The sequence below is a fragment of the Sus scrofa genome, chromosome 10 (assembly GCF_054392235.1).
Source record: "Sus scrofa isolate SSC_HxYL_T2T_F1_AM1 chromosome 10, Sscrofa_HxYL_maternal_Yorkshire_Landrace_v2.0, whole genome shotgun sequence".
Classification (NCBI taxonomy): Eukaryota; Metazoa; Chordata; class Mammalia; order Artiodactyla; family Suidae; genus Sus; species Sus scrofa.
Window position 1 is genome coordinate 81,889,612 of NC_139392.1, and position 27,693 is coordinate 81,917,304.

General features: G+C 36.1%; 1 protein-coding gene across 10 annotated transcripts in view; it reads right to left on the bottom strand.

Moving 5' to 3' along the window:
• The window catches only part of MALRD1 (MAM and LDL receptor class A domain containing 1), an 860,334-nt gene that overhangs the window by 425,061 nt on the left and 407,580 nt on the right, over positions 1 to 27,693 (bottom strand). For all 10 annotated transcript variants that reach the window (XM_084980970.1, XM_084980973.1, XM_084980974.1 and 7 more), the window contains one exon: positions 9,612 to 9,699. In XM_084980970.1, coding sequence (XP_084837096.1) covers positions 9,612 to 9,699 — 88 coding nt within the window. The remainder of the gene's footprint in view (positions 1 to 9,611; positions 9,700 to 27,693) is intronic.

A 27,693-nucleotide genomic window follows, 5' to 3' on the forward strand; every position in this document is an offset into this window, starting at 1 on the left:
TTGTAACTTGTATTTCCATAATTATGAAGACTTTTTATAGGAGCCACTCAAGTATCTTACTCTAGTTTTTGACTAACTGTTCACTCCCCAGGCTCTTTTTTTTTCTATTGAATCCATTGTCTTTTTATTAATTTACAGTTTTAACCTAATCCTATATTCTCTATACTAATCCTTGATCACTTTCCTAAGTGACAAAATATGCTGTCCTAATCTGCGATTTGTCTTTTCATTTTGTATGGCATCTTTCAGAAAAAGAAAAAAAAACCTCTGATTTTAGTATACATCCAATTATTCCTTTAAGTTTGCTTTTAAAATTTCACTGAAAAATAATCTTCCCGGAGTTCCCGTCGTGGAGCAGTGGTTAACGAATCCGACTAGGAACCAGGAGGTTGCGGGTTCGGTCCCTGCCCTTGCTCAGTGGGTTAACGATCCGGCGTTGCCCTGAGCTGTGGTGTAGGTTGCAGACGCAGCTTGGATCCTGCGTTGCTGTGGCTCTGGCGTAGGCTGGCGGCCACAGCTCTGATTCGACCCCTAGCCTGGGAACCTCCATATGCCACAGGAGCGGCCCAAGAAATAGCAAAAAGACAAAAAAAAAAAAAATCTTCCCTGTTCTAATATCAAAAAATGTTTTCTATAATTTCCTTAAAATTTTGAGTTTCACTTTTGATATTTAGGTCTTTCCTCCACTTAACTCTATTGTTATCTATTGTCTGTGATAAAAATCTAAATTCAATTTCTTTTTTCACATGAATGATCACTTTTTGATCTATTAGTCTTTGAGCAACTCAAATTTTATCACTTATCATATTTTATTATGAAATATATATACAAATGAACATAACATACATGCCTGATTTAAAGAAAAATCTAACAAAAAGAATAGCAAACTTTCCAGTTTATGAAAATAAAATTCACAATTTTCAACCCTTTAATGTTTCCCTGCCAATCCCATATCCTCATTGCCACCTCTCCTGGTTCACACTTACACTGAAATCTGTGTTTTTGCTTTGTTTTCACTTGCATTTCCATTTTCTTCATTTGCATATGTACCAAATAACCTCTTATAGTGCTTACTCAATAGCTCATTATATGATCGAATATGTTTATATTGAAATTCTTAGAATAGTGACCATAAACACGGAGCACCATGTAGCTCATCTTAAATAAATAAAATGTAGTTTGGATTTGAATTTTAGATGAATAGACTCATTGCTATTCATTCAAAAGCATTCAATCATTCATGTTAATGTATGTTCTTGCAGTTAAGCTGTACAGACTGCTGTATAATATTTCACCATATGAATATGTAACATGTGTTACATGGCCATTCTACCATCAATAGTTTTTGAGTTGGTTCTGTTTTAGGTATCATTTATTGGTACATTTCTCCTACTACACCTAGAAGTGAAATTGCTTGGTCACAGCACATACTTTAACTAGATAATGCCAAGCTCCTTTTCAAAGTAATTGCATCTATTTCAGCACTTGTCTATACCTGGTATATAGATATTCTGGTCAGATCACATACTCGTCATCCATTGATAAACCTAGAATTACCCACGTGTTTCTGAATTTCTTTGCTGCCTATTTCATTTTGCATCTCAGCCCTTGTTGACCTCATTCTGTCTCTGGTCTTGGTGAGGGCTCTTCTGGTTATGTCCTTACATGGCCTTCCTGTGTGTGTGCATGCAGAGAGAGATCTCATGTCTCTTCCTCTTCTTATAAAAGCACTAACCCCATCCTGAGGGCATCACCTCCATGAACTAATCTAAACCCAATTACATTCCAAAGGCTTCACTTCCAAATACCATCACATTGTGTGTTAAGGCTTCAATATGTGAATACTGGGGGTAAGACAAATATTCGGTCCATAGCAAAACTTATGATTTTTTAAACCTATGATTGCTTGGAAATGCTGAAGTTGATAGCAATGATGGAATTAATTCTGTTAAAACAAAACAAAACACGAAAAGTTTTGCAGATGAGACAAAATTGCAAAGAATTAGTACAAATAACTGAGCACTAAGAAGCAGAGATTAGTCTGCTTTGATCTGATTTTCCTCTACATCCCTAAGCCAAAGAGTAACCAACTCACCTACACATCTGTCCTCCTAAGTAGATGACTCAGACTCCTGACAGGCTCAATGTCCTAATTCCTTGCTCTGTGAATTCCTCATAACAATAGGATATACCTCATGCTACCCAAATATAACCTTTCTGGAAAAAAAAAAGACTTTCCAACTTCTTTTATACTAAACTTCCCTCCCTACAGCTATTCCAACACTGGTTATTAAGCAAATAAAACTAACATTTTAACAACCCTAGCCCTTGATAAATTATTGCCATCTTTAGATATATCATAAATGTGTGAATTACGTGACTAATATACATGGTTGCTCTTTATCTAGGGGCAATGGTAGGCAGGTAATGGTGCATATGTTTTTCTTGTGACTTCTGATGTTAACAAATACATTTAATTTAAAAATCTACATGAGGTTTAAACATAGTCTATCTTTAGAAAAATGAAAAATGTGAACTATCTATGGTTCCAAGGGAAAAGCATGTGTTTTTCCTATTGACCTTAACACAATAGCATAGAGTTAGACCCACAAACTGAAATGACTATATATAGTGTCTGTATAGGTCTACATTCCAGAGGAGTAGGTTTTACTGAAACACAGCTATTCTTGAGATATGATTTATTAACAAATGTGATACAGCTACTTGTCATATATTCTGCATTGCATTTTTTTTTCCTGTCTCCAGTAGCAAATCAGTTCTTTTTGACATAGTTTTGCTTTAACACATGGATTCAATGAAATTTTCCAGGTTTGCACAAGTTAGTTTCCATCTTTACAGACATTCTTATATCTGCAAGTAACTACAAACAGACTTAAGTCATGGCTGGACAATTTTCAAGTTAAAATTTAAGTAACTTAACAGCCTTCTCCATTTTTGGTATTCAGCATTTCCCTCAATCAAAAGATGACAAAATTTTAAAGTTTTACATTTAAAATAGGTTATGTCAGTTATTTGTTTCATTTTCTAGGAACACGATACAAATACTAAGTTGCACAGACCATAGCCTTTTGGTAAAATTTTTCCCTAGGTATATGCTAAATCACTTGATGAAAGATACCAAAGACGCTAAAACCATAATATTTCAGATTACAACCACTGAGTCAGAAATAACATAATTTTTGCCTTGCAGTGTTCTATTACATTGCAAATATGTCCAACATTTCTAAAATCTTCTTCAGAGTCTATATTTCCTTTCAAAAATATGGAAGAAAAGAGAACTTCAAAAAAAGATCTATCATCCTGAGACAAGTATCATGGGCACACCAAATAGCTTAGTACAACAAGGTGAAAAGCTACAGATGATATCTTAGAAATAAACTCAAAAGCGCGCACACTTTTTCCTAGTGAAACAAACTCCTCTTTGCAGAAGGAAGGGAGACCATCAAGTACAAATAAAGCTGATGAGATATTCAGGCTAAGGAGGAAGGACATCAAAAATGCAATCAACTCAGTCGGTTTAGTAGCAGCAGCAACAACAACAAAAACCATGGTGGGTCGGGGAGCCCATCATAAGAATAATTGTTAAGTATTCTCTAAACAGTCACCATACTTCCTCAATTTTATGGTTATCATCAGTGGCAAGATATGCTACTGACTTAGTAACAAAATTTTCCTGGGGAAAAAAAATAACACACAAATACCTTTGATAGTGATACTCATTCTAATAATTAGTAATTCTAGTAACTAATAAATCTAATACGCAGGCTGAATTCCAAAATTTTAAGTTAGATGAAAAGTACATAGGTAATTTTTCTTTCAGTTTGCAAACAGTGTGTTGTGATGCCACATAGTCACAGGTTTATTTTTCTAAATAACCCAGCTAACTCACCAATTATCTTGGACACAAGAAAGAAAACTCCTGTTGCATGTGCTCTGCTAAAAGAAACATACTTTGTGCTTTTCTGATGGAAGATGGAAGGAATCATGTGAAACAGATACTTCCTTTGGGATAATATTTTAAAGTCTGAATGTCTGGCAATGATTCTTACTATATAATCACTCCGCAAGTCTAATTCAAGGTGAAGGGAAAGCGATTAACTTTGCCATCATGCTGCATCATTATCTATTCTAAGAATAGACATTACCATATACTGATGCAAAAAATCATAGGATTCTATTACATGGTAAAGATTGTCTGCTTTCCCTAGATACATAATTAATCTTACCTTAAAAGAAGATTCGCTAGTGTCTTTCTGAATTAGATTTAAAATAAAAATCTACATTACCAAAGTTTTGAAACAAAGGAGATACAATCCATAATTGAGAAGGGATTTGAAAATCTTTAGAAATAACTAGAAGTTAAAAAAAATGAGAGGAAATGGACCTGGAAGACCAATTAATGATGATCTGGGACAAAGTGAAAAGAAAACAAGTTTACAGTATAAAAACTATTGGCAAAAATTAATAAAATTTTGCAGGTAAAAAGCCTAACCATTCAACTCAACTCTATTTTGAACCAGGATTGTGGCAGAGGTAATGGAAAAAAATAGAACAGATGTGAGAAATACTTTGGAGTTGGAGTCTGCAGGATACACAAGTGGGCAAAGTTTAAGGGAAAAGCCAAAGACAACTATGATAGTTCAGTCCTGGGTTGCTGGAGGATACCAATGTCATCAAAAGGAACAAGGGAGGCCTGGAGGGAAGAGAGATTGATTTTTGAAGAAATGGGTAAAAATGAAATAATCTCCTCGTTTTTAGCCATCTTTAGTGTAAAAGTTGCAAGTTATAAATCTGCGCTTTGGACATTAAGTCAATATTCTGTGTTTGTGTTTTTTTTTTCAGTTTTGATTTGTTTTATTAATCGAGGAAGAAACATGCTGTAGATAATATTTATATTCAAAGTAAATCAATATCTGTAAGTGAACCTATATGCACTGATCTCACCTCAGCTACCATGATGCCATTTAAAAAAAAATTGACTGATAATAATCAAGAGCAATATTTTTGAGCCTAATTTTTATTTACATTTTCAACATATGGTAAGATTACATCAGCTTCATGAAACCTATGGCTTCAGCAGGCTTTGTGGCTTCGACCCAAAGATTCTTTTGTTATGAAGCCAACATTAAAACCACACAGTTCAGATGGTTTTAAAAATTCCCTATTTTTTTCCCTAAAACCTGAACCAGAAAATCAGGACTAATGGAGTGTAACTGATACTTCACATCTCTGCCCTTGTTTCTGGCAGATTTTTTTCTCCACCTTGGAAACATCAGCCACAGAATGCACGGAGCAGGATAACTGGAGCAGCAATAGGAACAGTGGGCACTTGTGTTCCCTTTCTGTGTTCTTTTTTGTTCTCTGCTGTGGCTGGGGTCACGGCGATTCTTCCTAAGCTAAGAGTGGGAGGCTATTTGGACATTGACATCAAACATTCAAGGTGAAAGTCTCATTCCTGACCTCAACTGCAATCCACGCTGGGTCACCTATGCTATGTAAGTTCAGTTTTTCACATCTGTAAAATGGAAATTGCTTTCTCTTTCTTGGGAGTTGAGTGTATTTGATGAGCAATATAATAATGGTGGTAAACATGATGAGCCAAAGAAGCAGACATTGTACCCTGACACCTTATAGCTTGCTAGCCTTGGGCTGTTATTTCCTTCCAAGTTTGCTCCATAAGAGTAGGATTACAAAGACGTCCATCCTATCCATTGCTCAAGATCTCTGCACCTGTTATGGACCACGAACTATTAAAACATTACAGAATCATATGAGATGAATCAAAGAGTGACAGATGGTATTAATGGGACCAAATATCTGCTCCCTCTCTTGCAAGGATTTTCTGTATTCTCTACCCTTGCCAAGCACCCTGTCTGTAGTGAATACTTCCCCTTCCCAAGGTTAGGCTTGACCACCTGACTTGCTATGACCAATGGAAGTAAGAAATATGCTTTCATTTTCCAACCCTCTCACTTAAAAAACAATGTGTCGAACAGGGACGTGGTCCACCAGCCTAGGTCCCAGATATATAGGACACATAGAACAGAGATACATAGCTTGGGACTACATAGAATTAGAGCTATAAACAAGAACTGCATATGTTTGCTATTATTGTTCTATGCCAACCCACACACATAAGAATAACAAATAAACACTTGAGGCTATAAACACTGAGATTTGGCTTTCAGCAGAAGCTGGAATATAACATTGTGTCTTATATATAGAAGTGATTCATCTTTTAAGAAGAATAATAAACTAAAATATAGAAATACTTTTAAAGATATAGACATCTCTCCACCTATCCATCCATCTATCCAACAGGTGTTTACTGAATTCTACTATGTGCTGGATACTGTTTAAGCTACTAAAGATACAGCAGTGATAAGACAAAATTCCTGCTCTCATGTAGCTAACATTATTATGGGGAAAAATCAAGTTTGACTATAAGGTGATAGGTGTTGTGGAGAAAGTTCTTTCTCATCTCAGGGGATGAGATAGAAAATGTCAGGTAGGGAGATAAGGAAGATACCGTGTGTGTGTGTGTGTGTGTGTGTGTGTGTGTGTGTGTTATAGGTTGAAAGAAGGTTTCACTGCAGAAGAATTTTTTTTTTTTTTGTCTTTTCTAGGGCTGCACTCATGGCACATGGAGGTTCCCAGGCTAGGGGTCTAATCAGAGCTGTAGCCACCGGCCTATGCCACAGCCACAGCAACGCGAGATCTGAGCTGCGTCTGCAACCTACACCACAGCTCACAGCAATGCTGGATCCTTAACCCACTGAGCAAGGCCAGGGATTGAACCCATGACCTCATGGTTCCTAGTCGGATTCGTTAACCACTGCACCACAACGGAAACCTAGAGAAGAAATTTTTGAGCAGAGATCAGAAAGACGTAAGGGAGGAAGTCAAGTGTATAATCAATCCCAGGGGAAGCACATTCCGGGAAGAGGGAAAAGCAGGTATAAAAGCCCTGAGGCAAAAGTGGTGGGAGTGCTCAAAGAGCAACCAAGATGTCTTGTAGTTAAGAGAGGTCAATTGGTAAAAGGTAAAGTCAAAGATGCATGAGAGAGCTGGTCATTTATTCCTTGGAAGTTATTGGAAGAAATTAAGCTTTTGTTCTGAATGAGATGGGATGTCATAGGAAGATTCATGATAGGGTGACATGAGATTATGTACATTTGAAAAGGATCATCCTGGCTGCTGCTGTTTGAAGAAATTATATTTCAAGAGTAGAAGTTTGAGTAGAAGCAGGTAGATCATTTTAAAAACAACCACAATAATCTATGTAGACACAAAGGTGCCTTGGACTAAGGCCAAGAGTATTGAGAGGAATGAGAAGCAGTGGACTCAGGATATACATGAAGTTAGTGGCTGATCAGATTTGTTGATGAAGAACAAGAAACTAGAGGCAAATGATGTAACTGACAAGGGCTTAGTCCCCAAATATATACAAACAACTCATACAATTCAACAATAAAAAACAAACAACCCAATTGAAAAATGGACAGAAGACCTAAACAAACATTTCTCCAAAGAAGACTTGCGGATGGCCAGTAGGCACATGAAAAAGTTCAACATCACTAATTATTAGAGAAATGCAAATTAAAACTACAATGAGGTACCATCTCACACCACCCAGAATGGCCATCATTAGTAGGTCTACAAATAACAAATGCTGGAGTGAGTGTGGTGAAAAGAGAAGCCTCCTACACTGTTAGGATATAAACTCATACAACCACTGTGGAAAACAGTATAGTGGTTCCTCAGAAAACTAAATATATAATTACCATATGATATAGCAATACCACTCCTGAGCATATATCTGGACAAAACTATAATTCAAAAAGATACATGCACCCCTATGTTCATAGCAGCAGTATTCACAACAGTCAGGACATGGAAGCAACCTAAATGTCCATCAATAGATGAATGGATTAAGAAGATGTGGTACGTATATACAATGGAATACTACTCAGCCATAACAAATGAAATAATGCCATTTGCAGCAACATGAATGAACCTAGAGATTATCATACTAAATAAGGTTGGTCAGATGGTGAAAGACAAACATCATATGATATCACTAATATGTGGAATCTTAAAAAAATGATACAAACGAACTTATTTGCAGAACATAAACAGACTCACAGACTTTGAAAACAAATGTATAGTTACCAAAGGGTACAGGTGGTGGGGGAGGGATGGACTAGGGGTTTGGGGATAGTAAATGCAAACTATTACATTTAGAATGGATAAGCAATGAGGCCCTACTGTATAGCACTGGCAGCTATATCCAGTCTCTTGGGATAGACCATAATGGAAAATTATATAAGAAGGGGAATGTATGTATTAGACTGGGTCACTTTGCTATAAGCAGAAATTGGCACATTGTAAATCAACTATACTTCAATAAAATTTTTTTAAATTAAAAAAGAATAAGGAACTAGAGATAAACTGTTATTTACTGAGACAGAAAGACATGCATGAATGGTAGGACTCAGGGGGTAATGGACCATCAAGAATTTACTTTGAGATCTTGAGGAATAAGGGTAAACGATGAATTCTGACTGCCTTTTTCTCTGGCTTTCAGAGTAGGGGCAGAGGGAGGGTTGGCTTGGCTTGCTGCAGAGTTGCATGGAAACCAATAGACAGAGAATGTAATTAATCCTGCCAGAATGATGAGGTTTACAATCAGAGCTATGTCATGTGGCTACAGCAGAAAGACCTGGAATCTAGCCCTCTGATTATGTTTGGTGAGAGGTTGTTACTCCTCTGACTGATAATGTTACCCAGTGATGGACCAAGGCTGAAGGTTAAGTTTTCAGCAGATGAAAGTGCTCCCTGCAACGATTACGGCAATTGCTTTCTAAATCACCCATCCTCGGATGACTCCAGGAAGGAGACTGTGCTTCCCCTTGTCATGCAATTAAGAGTCTACAGCCTCAGTCCCAAGATCACCCTCCAAGAGCTTGGTATTCAGCCCCACAAATTCACTGTGCACTGCCTGGAATTAGTTTCCCCTGGGTGTGTTTATTTTAAGTTGTTTTCCCTACTTATCGCTGAGATGCCTATTATATCTAAGTTGGGATGTTGAGTAGGTGGTTAGTAACTAAGTCTGGAGTTCAGGGGAAGGGTTGAGAATGGAGATAAAAACCTGGGAGATTTATAATAGAAAAAAAGTCTATGACATGGAGAGGAAATGGCTGGCAACAGTCCTAAGGAATATTTAAAGTGCCTCCTGAGAGTAAAACATCGCTAAAGATAACCAAGAGGTTACTAAAGTCCCAAAACAAGGTAATTATAAGGCAACCGGTTCAGTTGTTATAACCTTCCAAATATGATGGAATTGCAGTTTAACCTCAGGCACAATTTCCTAATATCTCCATGTGATCAGGCATACACACAACTGATTCAAAGCTCTACTGTATTTGCAAAGATTTTAGGACTAATTATCACGAGATTCAAAACAATCTTTTCCAGGATTAATATATTTATAGAATATATTAGAAGTGAGAATATGCTGGGATTTCCTTGGCAGTTTTTTCAAGTAAACAGATTTGAAAATACTCAAATATAGAAACATTCTTTCTTACCAGGGTAGAGGGTACAGTCCATAAATGACAAATCATCAATTGCAATGTCTCCAGTAAAGCCATCTCCCACTGAAGCCACCACTGAAATCTAAGAAAAATATAAGAAACTTGTTGATATTTTGAAGGAAATTAACTTATGGACTTATAGTTGAAAAGGAACTCAGATTTACCTAAATAAAACCCTCTTCTGAGCCATGAAAAATATAATTTGCAAGAGTCTCCATAAGTAGGCCTCTTGCCTCTATCTGAATATTTCCAACAACAGGAAGCACTACACCTTACTGGACCCATCAAACCCATGAAGCCCATTGTTTCTGGTGAGTTTTGGTTTTATGGAATTTCAGTGGATCAGATTGATATCTACTTTCCTGTAATTTTCACCATTAATTCTAGACTTGCCCCACTGTCTTCTGATCCTTTAACTCTCCCCTTTTCCCAGCATTGACCCAGGAGTTCATCATTTTCCAAGGTTAAACTTCTTCATCCTTCAAGAAACTCAATTTGTTGCCAGAGGTACTTGCTAGAATGCACATTCTGAAGAGCTTTAAAATTTTTCTCACATCGACCTTATTCAGTAACACTTTATGAAACTGGCTAATCGTTATTAGATCTCCTTCAGAACCACATTAATCACAGTGAACTCAGATGACACTGGTGCTCTTACAGGAGCTGCAATTCCACAACTCCAGTAAAATACGAAATGCTGACAGACCACTGTAGTATATGGCAGATTGTGATGAGGGCTGAGATTTGCTGTAATAGAATTAATCATGATGAATTATTTTAATACTCATGCAAATATGTTGCACACTTACTAGAAATCCTGCTCTAATTTAATACTGAAGAACATCAAGCAAACTCAAACACATCAACATCCCCTTTTCCACTATTAGAGGAATATATGTTTCTGTTTCACTTTCTCTCATAAATGCTATATGGATAAGCTGAAATTTTATTTCATTTTGCAAATTCTGTCCTCCATGAAAAGTTGTTGCATACATTATTTGTGTCCTAGTTAAATAAGATTATTAAAAGGTCAAAGTACTGGCCTTAAGCATCTTGACATCTTTTCCCAATTTTCTAGTATTTCTTGAGAATTACCAGAATTTTCTCCCTGATTTTTCACTAAGGAAATTAATCAACTTGAAAAAGATTTATGTATTTAACTTATGGGAAACTATAGCCTACCTAATACTGCTTGAGGAAGTCTTCTGCTGCTTTAAAATGAATCAAGGCAAATATAAAATGCACCCTTCTTTTCATCACTCATGATTAAAAGAAATTTTATATGCAGAGAAAACAAAAATACAGAAAGAATACTCAGTACAAAATCATAAGTTGTTCTAAAACAAAACAAAATCATAAGTTGTTCTAAAAACAAAAAGTCAACAGTCAGAATTTGGCAAAATATACTGTAATAAAATGTATTTTGTTTCTATAGAAAAAAAGACACTGCAGTCGGGTGAACAATAGGAAAAAGGACTGATGAGTTACTAATAGGCCAATTAATTACTAATACACTCCTTGGATCAATACTTGTCTGTCTCACTTAAAAACAACATAGGACATGACAACAAAAGGCTCAGAAGATGCAAGATAAAAGAGAAAGGAGAATAAATAAAAATAAACACCACTGACTTGGCTGTACTGCTCATGATTATTTTGGTTGATTAATGAGAAGGGATAGAATATTGATAGAACAGAATCTCAGAGTATGTGACAAGCATACCTATCTGAAAGCTAACTTTAGGGATATATACACATACACAGCTCCATTCGAATGTGTGGGTAGGCTCCACTGTTCCAAAACTTTCCTTGTTGTTGTTTTTATGAAGTTGCAAACTAAAGAAAGGACCATTTGTGAAAATTACAAATTTTCTGATGGATGGGCCACACCAGATAAGCAGCACTTATGAGTGGGTGCAGTATACACAAGGAGTATTTGTGCTGGCATTTACTTCATATTACATGATAAGCATTTTGATATTGCTTCTATTAGCATTGAATGCCAATGGAAAGAAAAATAAATAATCCAAGGCAGAGGACAGCTGGGTCTCACTCTAAGATAATTTAACCATAACTTTTACAAAAATATATTCAACTTCCTAATCTTCTAAATGATAACATTCCTGAGAAAGAGTGCATGACAGTTTCAAGTTGAGATACTAAAAAATGCCACATATATAAATGCAATTTCAGCCTCTTTTGAATATTTAATTAAACCTGCCATTTAAAAAAAAAGCCTACTTGGTAACGAATCACTTCTTGAGAAAAGTTATGAATGTTGAAGCATAATTTTACTTTGGTCCTATATTTAATTTAGCCTTGCAAAAAGCTTTGTAAAACATCCTAAGAATAGTCACAAAAAAGAACTAACCCAAGTGTCTCTATTCTGGAAAATTCACTTTCACTTTTGGTGTTTTTCCCAGAATAAATGGAAGGTTATTAAAACACTAATGTTATTGTATGCAAGGCAATATTGCCATCCTGGACATTAGGGAAGCCAAATTTTACTCCTAAGTTTCATTAGCACCTTACTGAATGACTTAAAGGGCAATTGAAAATTCCAGTTTGGTCTGAATGATCTGCATTATCTGCAGAGGCCAATTCTACTCACATGAGAACTACTACTGGCTTGGAAATTTAATAAAATAATCCAGCTCTTCTAAGTTGCTCTTTTCATGGGCTGTTGCATGCTCCAGATAAAGATGGAGTGGCCTCGTCAATTACTTTGGAAATTTGAGTTCTAATATAACCAAAGACTCTAATATTAATAAGGCTCTAAAGATTTGTTTGAACAGATTTTTTCCTATATTTAGAAAACTGAATTATTCACCAAAATTTTAAATGATATAGAAACTACTATAATACATATGTAAGATACATTTTAATCATTACTTTTACCAAAATATCTTGAATTTCATTGTGTGTATGTGTGTGTAAATATATATAATTTACTCATGTATATACGGTATACACACACACACATATAAATAAAATGGGCTTTATTAACTCATAAGAAAGAAAAAATGGAACTGATTCAGCCTGCCACCTACTTTAACTATCCGGTGTTTGGAAAAAAATACAGAATTCCAGCATAATATATCAACTTTTAATATAATGCATCTTCAGAAAGACTTGAAAGAAAGGAATTCTTGTTTAAAATTTATAAAAAGTATGTTTCCTATGTGGAGCAACCTGAACTCCAGTGCATTTGTGATGGGAATCCAAAATGGTGCAGCCACTTTGGAAAACAGTTTGGTAGTTTCCTATAAAATTAAATATACACTTCCATACGATGTGGTAATCCCACACATGGGCATCTATGCAAGAGAAATGAAGACATGCCTAAACAAAATCTCATTCACAAAGTTTATAGAATCTTATTTACGATCTCTCAAAGTTAAAAAAGCCCTCCAAATATCCCTCAATTAGGAAATTAAAGAGCAACTCGTGGTAAATCTATACAATGCAAAACAACTCAGCAATAAAAAGGACAAATTTAATGTTGTATGTGACAACGTCTGTGACTATCAAAAGTATTATGTAAAGTAAAAGAAGCCATACTCAAAAGGAGACTCAATTTGTCACTCAATTTATACGATATTATAGAAAAGGCAGAACTACAGGGAAAGAAATCAGATTCGTGTTGCCAGGGGTCAGGGGCAGCAAGGGAGATTGATGACATAGAAGATTTGGGAATCTGGCGGGGTGATGGTGATATTTTTATCACACTTATGGCTGTGGTTACATGAGTATACAAATTTGTTGAAATTCATAGAGCTGGTGACTTAAACAGGATGAATTTTCCTTACATAAATTGTATTCCAATAAACAAAAGGAGTTCTATTGTGGTGCAACAGGTTAAGGAACCAGCATTGTCACTGCAGAGGCTTGGGTCGCTGCTGTGGCACAGGTTCAAACCCTGACCTGGAGAACTTCCACATGCTGAAGGTACAGCCAAAAAATAAAATAAAAAAATAAAATCAAGTAAATAAAAAACATTTTATTCTGCATTTTTTGCCACAAATCAATATCTTGACTAATTGCTTTTACTGTTTTCTAATTGATAATAAAATGCACATCATTTCACAATTAGCATATAGTAATTACAAGTACCTCAATGTATTTTTCACTTCAGAATGAAAAAACTTCTCTTGCTCTCCACTAATAATCTTTTGGATAACAAATATTTATCTTTTTCCTTATACTTAATGGTATCTACTTATTTTCATTTAGTTTTCCCATAATTTAAAATGCAGAAACAAAGAAAATGAAAGACATTATAAAAACTCTTTAATCCTATTTTTACAAGTGACTAAAAGATGTACTCAAAATTCTATAAACACATTCATATAACCATCCAAATTTTATCACATGACCTACAATTTTAGGGGCTCCTAGAAAGTACTCTTAGAATCTCAAATTTTCTGGGCTAATACTTAAGAAAATATTTGCTGGCTTCGACATAAAAATGTTTTTCATTTTTTAAAATCATCACTGGAATTTTTTATAAAGCCTGAAACCTATCTCTATAAAAATAAAACTCAGACTTTTGTCTGAAAATTTTATGTTTCTAACTTTCTGGCCATTTTAACAGCTAAAAAATGCAGAATGATTAGAGTTTTTCAATAATTATATCACACTATGAAAAACACTTATTAAAAAAACGAGCTATAAAGGCTATAACTAAACTGTGTATACACTGAGCACAGAAATGAGTAACAAAAATAAAAATGTGGTAGCAGTAGAGGCGAAATAAAATTCTGGGACAGATAAGTAGGGCAAGTACTATAAAATGGGTTACTTAAAAGACAAAGTCTGATGCCTATCCGCCTGATCTGAGTTCCTATTTTGTGAAAGAAAATCATGGCAAAATTTTTTTGCTCTTTTGGCATTATACTGTATTTCTTCTTTTTTTAATATGTAAGCATTATTTTTTCTTTATTTTAGGGCTGTACCTGCAGCATATAAACTTTCCAGGCTAGGGGTCTAATCAGAGCTGCAGCTGCAGGCCTACACCACAGCAACACTGCATCTGTGACCTACACTGCAGTTTGTGGCAATACCAGATCCTTAATTCACTGAGTGAGGCCAGGGATCAAACCCGCATCCTCATGGATATGATGTCAGGTTACTAATCCACTGGGCCACAGAGGTAACTCTGCATTTTTTTATTAAAGTATGATTATAATTTATAAAGTATAATATACAATAAGTATGTAAGTTACAGGTGTACAATATAGTGGTTCACCATTTTTAAAGGTTATACTATGTTTATAGTTACATACATATAGTTTTATATATTATGAAATATTGGCTACATTCCTCATGTTATACAACACATCATTGTAGCTTATTTTATACTTAATATTTAATACCTATTAGCCCCTATCCCCTTCCTTGCCACCCCCCTTCCCTCGTCCCGCTAGTAACCACTAATTTGTTCTCTATATCTGTGAGCCTGCTTACTTGTTATATTCTCTAGTTTGCCGTATTTTTTAATTCCACATATAAGTGGTATCATATAGTATCTGTCCTTCTCTGATTTAGTTCATTTAGTGTAATACCCTCTAAGTCCATCCATTTTGCAAATGGCAAAATTTCGTTCTGTTTTATGGTTGAGTAGAATTCCATTATACAGATATACCACATCTTCTTTATCCACTCATCTGTTGATGGACACTTAGGTGGCTTCCATATCTTGGCAATTGTAAATAATACTACTACGAATATTGTATGCTTTTGAATAGTCTACAATAATCAAAACCATATGATACTGGCACAAAAATAGATACATAGCTCCATAGATGAGAACAGGGAGCCCAGGAATAAACCCACTCACTTACAGCCAATCAATCTATGACAGAGAAGGCAAGAATTTACAATGGATAAAAGATTATGGTGCTGGGAAAACTGGACAGTTATATGCAAAAGAATGAAATTAGAACATTCTCTAATATCATATACCAAAAAAGACTGAAAATGGATTAAAGACCTAAATCTAACACCAGAAACCATAAAACCCCTAGAGGAAAACATAGGCAGAACGATCTTTGACAAAAATAATAGCAATATTTTTTTGGAACGGTCTCCTAAAACAAAGAAAATAAAAGCAAAAATAAACAAACAGGACCTAATTAACTTAAAAGCTTTTTCCCCGTAAAGAAAACCATCCACAAAATGAAAAGACAACCTACCAAACAGGAGAAGATATTTGCAAATGCTACACATATACAACACATATAAACTGCCTATAACAACATTTAAAAAACTGCAAACAACTAGATTAAAAATAGGCAGAAGAACCGAATAGACACTTTTCCAAAGAGGAAACGTAGATGGCCAACAGGCGCCTGAAAAGATGCTCAACATCGCTAATTATCAGGGAAATACAAATCTAAACCACAAAAAGTTATCACTTCACACCCATCAGAATGGCTTTCATCAAAAAGAACACAAATAACAAATGTTGAAAATGTGGAGAGAAGGGACTCCTCGCACACTGTTGGGAATGTAAATTGGTGCAAGCACTGTGGAAAACAGTATGGAAGTTTCTCAAAAAACTAAAAACCATGGGACCCAGCAATTCTACTCCTAGGTATATACCCCTGCCCCCGCCACCAAAAAAAAAAATACTGTGTTTCTTCTTAACCAGTGGCTGACTCTACAAATCATGGACTGCTAAGAATTTCTCATTCTTCAATGAGTGCCTACTTTGGCATTGTGCTAAGTGCTTCCTTGGTTACCAAGATGGAAAAAGTCTCTAGTCTGAAGTTTCTCACCGATTACGACAGAAGAGACTAAATGATGACAAGCCAGCTCTTACGAATTTAGTTACCCCAACAGTGCTTTAAAGCAGAACAGGTTTGCTAAATATTTTTGAAATAGGGTTATCTCACTGCCCTGAAGTTGCTGCAGTTAACATTATTCCCTATTAAACACCTAACTCTAAGGCTGAGTGTCAGCTGCCATTAATGAATTCACACTTGATCTACTTGTTTTAATTCACATCCCTTGCCTGGTTCCCATGGCTAAATGGGTTTGCAGTCCCTCATGCATGCTAGTTAGGTCAGAGACCATGAAGGATCTGAGACCTGACCATACTCACAAGCTAACAAGTTAGCTTGGCACCCTTTCATATGCATTTACCGACAGAAGACACAAGATCCTTAATTTAGAGATAGCAAAAAGCATCAACCAGAGAAATATCTTCCACTGGTTCCCCAGTTATCAGAGGGCAAAATGAGGGTCAGATGTTTTCCTGAAGGAGTAGTGGGCTGCACCACAGAAGAGGAACCCCAACATTAGGAGACCCTAGTTGTTGTGGGCTGCTGGCACCCCTAAGGGGAAGAGGAGGTAAAGCAGAAGGGGGAGGAGAGGAGGGCAGTAGGTAAGTTATTCTGGAATGTAAGCAGATGTCTCAGGGGAAAGTCTAAGCAACACATCCTTTGCTCAGAAGCTGAACAATGCAGAACACAAGAAATGCATGGGAGACCGTCTCTTGATAGTGAAGTTGGCCAGTGCTACACTGCTGATACATTTAATTTGTGGAAGCATGATGACCCCTTCATGTAAGTGTAAAGTGAAATGTTTACATAAATTCAGCCTCCTTTACAACAGCTCACTTCACACTACTCTGACCTGAATGAGTGCAATTAGTTCTGAGGGATGGCTACCCATCTCCTGTTAGCCCAGCTCCTTTTCCACCCACAAAGTCTTTCCAATTAGAACTTCTGCTGTATTGAGAACAGAGATTTAAAAAAATAAAATCAAGGCAAGAAGGATGTGGTTGAAGAAATGAGGTCATTCAAAATTTCATTCATGTTTCTGAATTTAGATAGAATTTTTCCTGCTCTTCTTCTTGAATGAAAGAGACAGAAACCTTAAAAAAAAAAATCATCAGCTCTGAGTATTCAGGTCATATTAGATTTGCTTTCCACGGTTTTTGAAGGGCTGGCAAACCACAAGGTTACTTCTGCTACTTTTCTCTCTACATCATTTTAGACGAGCAGGAAGAGGCCAAAATTTGAGCAAGTTTCACCCCCACTTTCCAATACTTAAAAGTGCTTTTCTGGAACTTGTCATCTGGATTTTAGAAGAGATAAATGTTGCTCAATTTGAAATTAATTTGCTACTTGAAACTCTACAAACTCACATGTGATTTTGAAGCTTCCTTCAGAGACTCATATACCACATAAACCATCTCACATCTCATCTATTATGTGAATGAGGGCAAATAATTCTCAGTTCCTCTAGTCCAAGGAATTTATATAGAACCTATTTGGTTGGAGGTTACAAAGAAGCATTTAATTGAAAAAAGCCTGGTCGATACTAGAGAGAGAGAAGTGAAGCAGCTTTAGAATTGATTTAAAACTTTGGAAAACTGTGTTGTTATTATTTTTAAGTGATGCAATAAAAGTGTAATATGATTTTAATAGAATACAGGGAAATATGATCCAAGTGATTGGCTCACATGTGCCAAAATTAAATTCTCATTTAAGAAGCCTAGTTCCAAAATTCTTAAATAGTTTTCTTTCAATTAATATTCATGTTTTTATCCTCCACATCATTAAAAATAATATTTAAAAGAAATATTTATTATTTTAATGGACAACGAATCTTTTGTAAAATTAATCACATGCCCCTCATTCTCCTTGTAAAGGAAGCTCCAAATCTAACCCGCACCTCTATGTGGGCACCTCGTAAAACTGATCTGGACCGAAAAACCAGGTCACATGTATAAAACCGAAGGATAAGAGACGTTTGTCCTTTATTCTAGTTCTGTATCTCATAATATCCACTCACTGATTGCCCCGAATTCAAAATCCCATTTCGGTTTAGATATCAATTCCTCAGAGAAGCCTTTCTTGATCACTCAAGCTACAGTTGTTTTCCTACGCAAATTTCTCCCAATTTTTAATTATATTGGCCTGTGTATATTTCAATGTTTGTCTCTTCTAGGAGACCTTAAGGAATCAAGGGGCAGGAGGTTCTCTGAGGGACAAGCACTGGACACACAGCACCTGGCCCAGTGATGAGCACAGAGTCAGCAGTTGACTCTTTTAGGGGAAAATGATGCTTCTAATGTCAACTAAAACTGTAGATGTTCCGCTTGAAGTCAAACCTCGCTGTTCATGTCTCACACAGCAAATGAGCACCAAACAGACAAAAGGGGCAAAATACTGATTTGTCCCAGTATTTCATATGACATATTGAAACTGTTGCTGCTTTTTCCTCCTACAACCACCTGTATCTTTCTTTCTCTTCTTTACACGGCTTTTTCCTGGATTCCACTTAATGTCTGCTTGTAGGTATATGCTTTTGCTCTCTTCTTTCCCCTTTCCATACTAAACTGACCTACTTCTGCATTTCCAGAGCCTTCTTCCCTTCAATCTTCTAAAATTCTTCAAGCATCACTTTCTAGCTGGAATAATACAAAGTTCATTTATTGGAGGCATTGCTTTTAAGTTGTCTGTATGTATTTGATAACGGTATCAGTTGCAAGCAGTTAAGCAACAATTAAAAAATATGTATTTTAGGAGTTCCCCTTTTGGCTCGGTGGGTTAAGAACTGGACATTGTCTCTGTGAGGATGTGGGTTAAGGATCTGATGTTGCCACAAGCTGTGGCATAGGTCACAAGATGAGGCTCAGATCCTGCATTACTGTGGCTATGGTGTAGGCCGGCAGCTGTAGCTCCGCTTGGACCCCTAGGCTGGCAACTTCCATGTGCCTCATGTGCGGCCTTAAAAAGAAAAAAAAAAAAAAAAAAAAAAAGAGCTGTTAAGGTAATTCAGTTTAAGTACAGAATGAGGCCTTAGAGAGTATTTAGAGCTCCAAATCTTCGCTGTTTGAATAAATGAGACCTGGAAAGTTTAAGTACCTCAACCAGGGGTCTACAGATAGGCTTTACTGGCTAAATAAATAACGTTCAAAACATTTTTTAAAATTCTCACTCCTGTGTGATTTAAAAATTCTAAATGCATTAATCAAATATTTACTTTTCATTTTTCTTTCTCTAGGCTTCCAGACTTTCTCTTTTTTTTTTGCCTTTTCTAGGGTCGCACCCGTGGCAACATGGAGGTTCCCAGGCTAGGGGTCTAATTGGAGCTGCAGCCGCCGACCTGCACCAAAGCCACAGCAACACAGGATCCGAGCAGCATCTGTGACCTACACCACAGCTCACGGCAATGCCGGATCCCTAACCCACTGAGCAAGGGCAGGGATCGAACCCACAACCTCATGGTTCCTAGTCAGATTCGTTAACCACTGCGCCACGACGGGAACTCCCCAAACTTTCTTAGAAATCAGTGACTGACAGGAGGTAAAGACCAGGGGAAACTATGCAAATCACACAAGACCAATTCAGATAGTTCTTTGTATTTAGATAGTCATGAACCCTGATTCCAAAATGTAACATCTACTAAGTGTTTAGCATTATATTACTAATCATATAATAATTCTACATATGTTATGCTTTAATTTTGTGGCATATTAATACTTATTATATAATTGTACTTCAAAGTCTGAACATACCTAAGCATGTCCTATATACTAAATGTTCTTCCAAAGTAAACACTTTTTTCAATTTAGATTTTAAAATATCAGTTTAGTTAAAATAATGGCTTTTAAAGCCACTGCTCTTAATAACATTTTGTTCTTTAAAATGTTCGAGTACGCCATTTGAAATTTATTTTTTAAGTATTTGCCATTGTCAGGTACCTATGCATTTTGTAACTGTTCTTCAATTTTGACTTCTTGAAATGAAAATCTAAATTTTTTTGGCCACACCTGTGGCATGCAGAAGTTCCCAAGCCAGGCCTCGCACCACAGTAGCAACCTAAGCCACAGCAGTGACAGTGCTGGATCCCTAACCTGATGCACCACAAGAGAACTCCTGAAAATCTAATTTTATAGTCATCTGTCTTACTGTTTACATGGGAAAATGTAAGTAATCATCAAAAACCATTTATCATCAAAATGCTATTTGATTGTTAACTTTAATGAGCATTCTAATGTCACTTAGGAGGAAGGTATCTAGCTCATCCACACCCATGATTTTACATATATTTGTGCTTTAGGATAAGGCTAAAGTATGTAACACACCTTCACTGAACTGCAGAATTACCCAACAGCATACAGGGATATCCATAAATGTTGCAAACTCTCTACATAGTGATTAAAAATCCCTCCCTATTCCTTGGAAAAGTGGATAAATTATAAAGATCTAGAACAAAATTTACACCATATTTCATATTCTGCAAAGTCTTTGCAACCCAAGTTATGCTTGAACGTTTAAGAAATTTGTTTAAGTTATATTATTTCTTACTATAAAATGTTAAGGGAATATTTTAATGTAGCTATTAAATTTTCTAGCATGCTAAGGGTCATTAAATTCTTAAGTTTTTTGTTTATTTTTTTCTGTTTGTGAAGATGTGGCGGCTAGCAAAATGAAGTACTCTTTCACGATGAAACCTCTCCAGCTTTTCAATGTAGAAAAAACTTTTTAAAATTTATTTTTATGGAAGTATAGTTGGCCTACAATGTTGTGTTAACTTCTGCTGTACAGAAAAGTGATTCAGTTATGCATATACAGATATACACATATACTCTTTTTTATTTCCCATTATGTTTTGTTTTTGTTTCTGTCTTTTTAAAGCTGTGCCTGCAGCATATGGAAATTCCCAGACTAGGGGTTGAATCAGAGCTGCAGCTGCCGGTCTATGTACACCACAGCAACACAGGATCCGAGCCGCTTCTACAACCTATCATACAACTTGCAGCAACAATGGATCTTTAACCCACTGATCAAGGCCAGGGATTGATCCCACATCTTCATGAATACTAGTCAGTTTCTTAACACACTGAGCCACAGCAGAAACTCCTCCACTATGGTTTATTACAGGATATTGAATACAGTTCCCTGTGCTATAGAGTAGGACCTTATTGTTGAGTTTATCCATTCTCTATGTAAAAAATTTTCATTAATTTGTAGCAAGAACTTTCTGGATCTTGAATCTGTGAGATTGAGTGCATCATCTAGGCTGGCTGGACAAATTCAATTTTCTCGCCTGTATAATTTTGAGATATATACACATAGCTCAAATTCTGCCAGAAATTGCTCATAAAAACTTTCACCAAACCAGATGGCAGCCCTTCTCACTATACACATTTGAACAAGAAGATTCCCAATGTTGGTCAAAAGCAAAACAAAACAACAATAATGATGACAAAAAAAGAAGAAACACATCACTGACACAGAAATACATCTTCATATTAAACTAAGTGATAGAGAATATCCCTCACTTCTGATGATTTTGCTCACTTTTTCCCCAAACTCATCAAACATTGCATTTTTTGTACAAACAAAAAAGTCAAGTACCAATTTCTTACAAATTAGGAGATCACTTCCCCTTGGAAACAGAGAACTACTTCCCAAATCTCTCTCATCCCACTCTCTGATGGACAGATTTCAACCCAGTTCCGTCTGAAGAAAATATCCACGTTCAGTCACCTTCCCTACACTTCACACGAGACAAGCCCGAGTTCTTGTTTTCATTTTTGCCTCTGGTGTCCAGCCTCTGCCCCCATGTTTCTTTTTAAGAGGATGAGTTCATTTCCAGCAGTGCTCCAAAGCAGAACTCTCTCTAGAGCACTGGGTAGGAAATCCAGATCAATTTGCATCTGGGGTTTTCTCCTCCAGACCCAGCCACTCCACAGCAAAGAAAATAAGCAGCAGGGGTTCACTGCCATCCTTCTCCCAAGGTCGGCTTCTTGGTACAGTCAGCTTGGGGCTGGTCTTCAGTCACCCAGGCAATTTCCCCAGAAACTGAATATAAACAAAAATGCCAGTTTGTTAATATTAAAAAAAAAACCCTAGAATATGTCTGAATAGTTATGCCAGCTGGTCATCAAATTAGTTAAGGTCATCAGAAAAGGAAATCTTGAGCAAAATCAAGATCAGAATGTTTGTTGGGTTGACCAAGTAGAGGGCAGACAGTGTGGAATATTCTGAAGAGACTGTATCAGCAAGTTAATACAGTCAGCTGTCTGTCCCAATGGGGCAGGGTCGTTTTGCAGAACTAAAACAGATAAAATCTTCACCAATAAAATAACTACAGCTGGTACTAAAAGTGGAAAACATCATAATTTATTACAATCCAGCCATCTTCCATTAACTCCACTTAGGCTGGTATATTTTAAGGCAATTTAATAGAGAAAATAGGCCCCTTGATGCCATCTAAGAGATAAGCTTGAATGAATAGTCATACTCACAGTGCACCTCCAGGTATTTTAAAAATAAATCCAGACATTAAATAATGGTGACATCTAATTTAGACATCATTTAATCTATTATTTCCTAAACTTGTCTTACCATCAGACTCATAAAGGGTTTTTATTAAAAATGCAGATTCTTAAGATTGTCCTTTGAAGCTTCTGATATAGTGCATGCAAAGATTGAGAATCTTTTTTTTAAAAACTGTCCCAGCTGGTTCTGATGATTAAGAAAAATTGAGAACTACTAATTTAATCCTAATTCTGTGGATAAGGTGGATTCCTAGAGAAATAAAATCCTTGGCTTGATACACACACACACACACACACACACAGATAGACGTCTTAGAGATGAAAAGTATTCTGCCTGATAACAGGGTATGAAAGCCTCTTAAACCAGATTCTATCTACTCAGTGCTACCAGGAAAATGGACATTATGCACATATTTTGCTGCTCAAAAGGAATTTTTTTCTTTTTTCTAAATTCTGGAGGATCTTTATTTGCATGTTGTAGCTTCCTGTTTATCAACTAAAGCCTTGAGAGAAAATTATTTCCGATTTTGATAACTCCCCTGTTTCTACTTCTTAAGAACCGACTCTGTTTTCTCTAGTTCTCCAACGTCACCTATTCCTAAAAAAAATACCGCCTCTCACAGTGAGTGCTTAGTACTTCAGCTTATGTGAATATGAGCCTCCTTTAAAGGCAATATTTCTATGTTGAAAAAAAATTAAAACTACCACAATGTGGAAGCCACTTAGTAGACTTTATTTAAATCTGCTTCTCATCTCCAGGATTTTAAAAGGTACATTGTGCAAGGCTTCAAGCTCACCGACAGAAATCAAGAGCTATCGAAATCCTATTATCAGTGAACACGTGACTATATCGATAGACACGAACTAGCCCTTAAAAAAGTTCCCTTTAAACTAAGTTAAAATTTACACAGATTATACGCAAAAGTTAATTTTGCTATTTACGCCCCATTTCCTTGGGGCAATTAATTCATTATTCGCTTTCAGTATAACACTAACACTCTTGGCTGATACTAAAAAAAAAAAGGAAATAATGGCCATTTCTGAAATATACAATGGGAAGTTCCCCGTCGTGGCTCAGTGGTCAACGAAACTGACTAGGGACCATGAAGTTGAGGGTTCGATTCTTGGCCTCACTCAGTGGGTTAAGGATCCGGTGTTGCTGTGAGCTGTGGTGTAGGCTGTAGAAGCGGCTCAGATCCTGGGTTGCTGTGGCTGTGGTGCAGGCTGGCAGCTACAGCTCCGATTCGACCCCTAGCCTGGGAACCTCCATATGCTACGAGTGCAGCCTTAAAAAGACAAAAAAATAAAATAAAATATACAATGGTAGAGATGATGCTATCAGTAAAATTTGAATTATCTGAAGGAAATTAAAAACAAACTATGATCTTAAATGTGCTTTAGGGTCTCAAAAATAATTGAAATTCATGGTAATAGCTTATAAAAAAGTTAAGGAAAGCTTTAAGATATGCTAAACTAAATTTTAGTTTCTTAATAAGAAGGATTTTTGTGACTTATAGCATGCAAGAAGAATTATAGAGTACAGTCATTCGTGAATCGAAAAATGGAATTTAGATAATTTTACAATTAGAAACATCTTATAGATCATTTCATTATTCTGATGAGAAGTTAGGTAATTAGAAGATTAAGTAACATCTATAAAGTCACTAGGTCCCTTAAAGGAAATATGATCTTTAGAATCCAGTTATTCTAACTCCTGGTTTCATGTTATTTCCATTTTATCACTGTTTTAAAAGTTGGGAAATTACATTTGCTTTATACGTAGAGTGAAAAATGTCAAACTCAGCATAACAGCATAACAAAACATATGTATCTATTAAAAACAAAACAAGAAAATTCCACATAAAAAGCATCTCAAAATAATTGAATATAACTAATCAGGTAATTTAATGGAAAACCTCTTATGAAGGTATTTTACCACTGAAAAGGGAACAAATTGAAAAAATAAGATAAATTCTTTGTAAACATGATGGACTATAAGCTAATTCATTTTAATCCAATGCTTCAATTTGAAGCAAATTGACTTTAGAGTTATTCTCATTTTTCATTACAATCTTGTTTTTCATTACATTTCACTGTGCTTCATATTAACTATAATCAATTTTTCATTTTAACACATGCTGAAAATACAAAAGGGTCACCATGTTGGAAATAAGTAGGAAGAATATTTGTTTCCAATTAATTTTTTTTTTTAGTTTTCTTGGAAAGCTTTTGTAATAGGACACTCTTATTTGAACACAATGATTCTTCTTCATTCCAAAGACGAGAGGCAAGAGAGGGTGAGAATCACATATTCATTTATCTGAGTATTGACACAACTGTATGCACTGAAATTCATCTTCATATTTGCATTATGTGCTTTTGATTGTGGCTGATCTGGTAGAAGTTATAAGAAGTCTGTCTCTATTTTTCAGGTAATTAAAATCTAAGTGATATATTAGGCTGATAATTTACATGAACTTTATATCCACAACAAAATATTTTAGCTGTCTAGATAAACACCTCATTCTACTTCATGCAAAAAGGCACACATCATGTAACTTTTCTCTGGTTTGAGTCCAAGACGACTTTTGCTTTAAAGGCAATTTCGATTAATATTTAGGAACTTGAATTCTGGAGCCACTCTGTAAAGTTAAAAAATTCTGGGTCTATTGCTCAATGTTTCCAAGTTCCTTTATGTCGACCTCATTTTGGACATACAGAAAAGATGCAGAAATAACACAGAGTCCCTTTATATCCTTTGCCCTACTTCTCCTAAAGGTAACATTTTATCAACCTATCTCCATTTCCTCCATGAAAGAGTAGAACCCTCCTCTTAGTGTTTTGGGGAGATTATAAAAAGATAACATATAAAACACAGCACCTGGCACACAGTGAGTGTTAGGTTAATATGACCCATTGTTAATTATTTTGTTTTATATCTATCTATATGGGTAAAGCTTTGATAGAAATGGAGCCTAGAAGGAAAAACAGAAGGGGAAGCTCCATGATCTGGTTTTAGGTTTCCGTGATTATTTAGGGTTTCAGCCAGAACTCATGGAAACAGTTCTCAGGCCAGATTCCCTGTAAAACAGATTAGAGACTGAGATTTGGGTACAAAGTTTTTGTTGGGGAACTTCCTTGGAACCGACAACTGGAAGGGAGTGAAAGAAGCAGGACTGAGTGGAAGGAGCAATTGAGCTGTGATGCCATCACAGCGGAGACCTCAGTCAATCACAGAGAGAGCCCAGAAACTGGGGTAGCCCTTCAGAGCTGTCCTATACTGAGGCAGAAGTGCTGAGCTTTCAGACCCTGCATTGCCCATACTGCAGAAATAGGCTGACTCTAGGGTTAATGAACCTGACTAGTAACCATGAGGACGGGGTTCGATCCTTGGCCCCACTCAGTGGGTTAAGCATCCAGCATTGCCATGAGCTGTGGGGTAGATCACAGATTCTGCTCAGATCTGGTATTGCTGTGACTGTGGTGTAGGTGGTCAGCTATAGCTCCAATTTGACCCCTAGCCTGGGAACTTCCACGTGCCATGGGTGCAGCCCTAAAAAAAAAAAAGAAAGAAAGAAAGAAAGTGGGGAGAATATCCTTGTAGTCTTCCCAAACATGGGTAGAAAACATTAATTCTTTCACCACTAAGTAAAGTGTTAGCAGGAGATTTTGTTACAAACACATGCAATCAGTTTGCAAGTGACAACCTCTAGTCTTAGCTTATTGAGTTTTTACTAGAAAAGCGTTGCAATTGTAAATTCTTTTATGCATCTATTGAGATGATCACCCAACTCCTCCCCCCCCTTTTTCTATTAACAGGGCAGCTTTTCAGATGTTAGTCCAACCTTGCATTAGTGATATAAACCCCATTTGGTCATGATATATTACCATTTTTTTAATACTGCTGAGCATAATTTGCTAAAATTGTGTTAAGAATGTCAAATCTAAATTGATGATAGATATCAGCCTGTAATTTTTTTTCTCTGGTAACATTTCTAGTTATGGTATGAGGATACTGGCCTCAGTTGAGATAATGTTTCCTCCTTTTTTTTTTTTTTTTTTTTTTATTTAAGACTGATATATGCAACCAGGGACTATATCCGGGCCTGAGTTTTCTTTGTCTATAAGCTTTAAATGTGAATTAAATTTCTTGACCTGAGACAGGGATCATTGAGTATCCTCTCTCTGCTTGAGTCCACTTTGGTAATTTATGTTCCTTTCATCCAGGTGGTCCCATTTACTGGCATAAAGTTCTTCATAATACTCCTTCATTATCCCTTAAATTTCTGTCGGTATGATCTCCATAACTGTTGCTCAGTACTATTTTTACACTGACCTTTTATCACTACACTTCGAGATAAGAGAAAGAACATGCAGTTTGCACTAGCTACCATGAGGGAAGAAATAGCTTTCTTTCTCTATTCAGAATAATTAGGCATGAACACAGAGGAAAAGGTTTTTATCTCCTCAACCACTTAGAAAGGAGACAGAGATAATGTGTATTCTAGTTTAGTGACAACCTTCAATTTTTATTTTTAAATTCAATAAAAACTCCTATTATGTTTTTACTATTACATATTTATAACTATTGTTATTATTAGCATTTGAGTAGGCCTGGCTATTTTCTAAGTGTCTTACAGGTAACTATTAAGATGAAATCTTAAAAAAAAAAAAAACTACACAAAACAGGTATATCATTATATGCAATTACAGGTGAAGAAACCACGGCAAGAGAGGTTATGTAATTTTCCTAAGGCTACCCAGCTAGTAAAT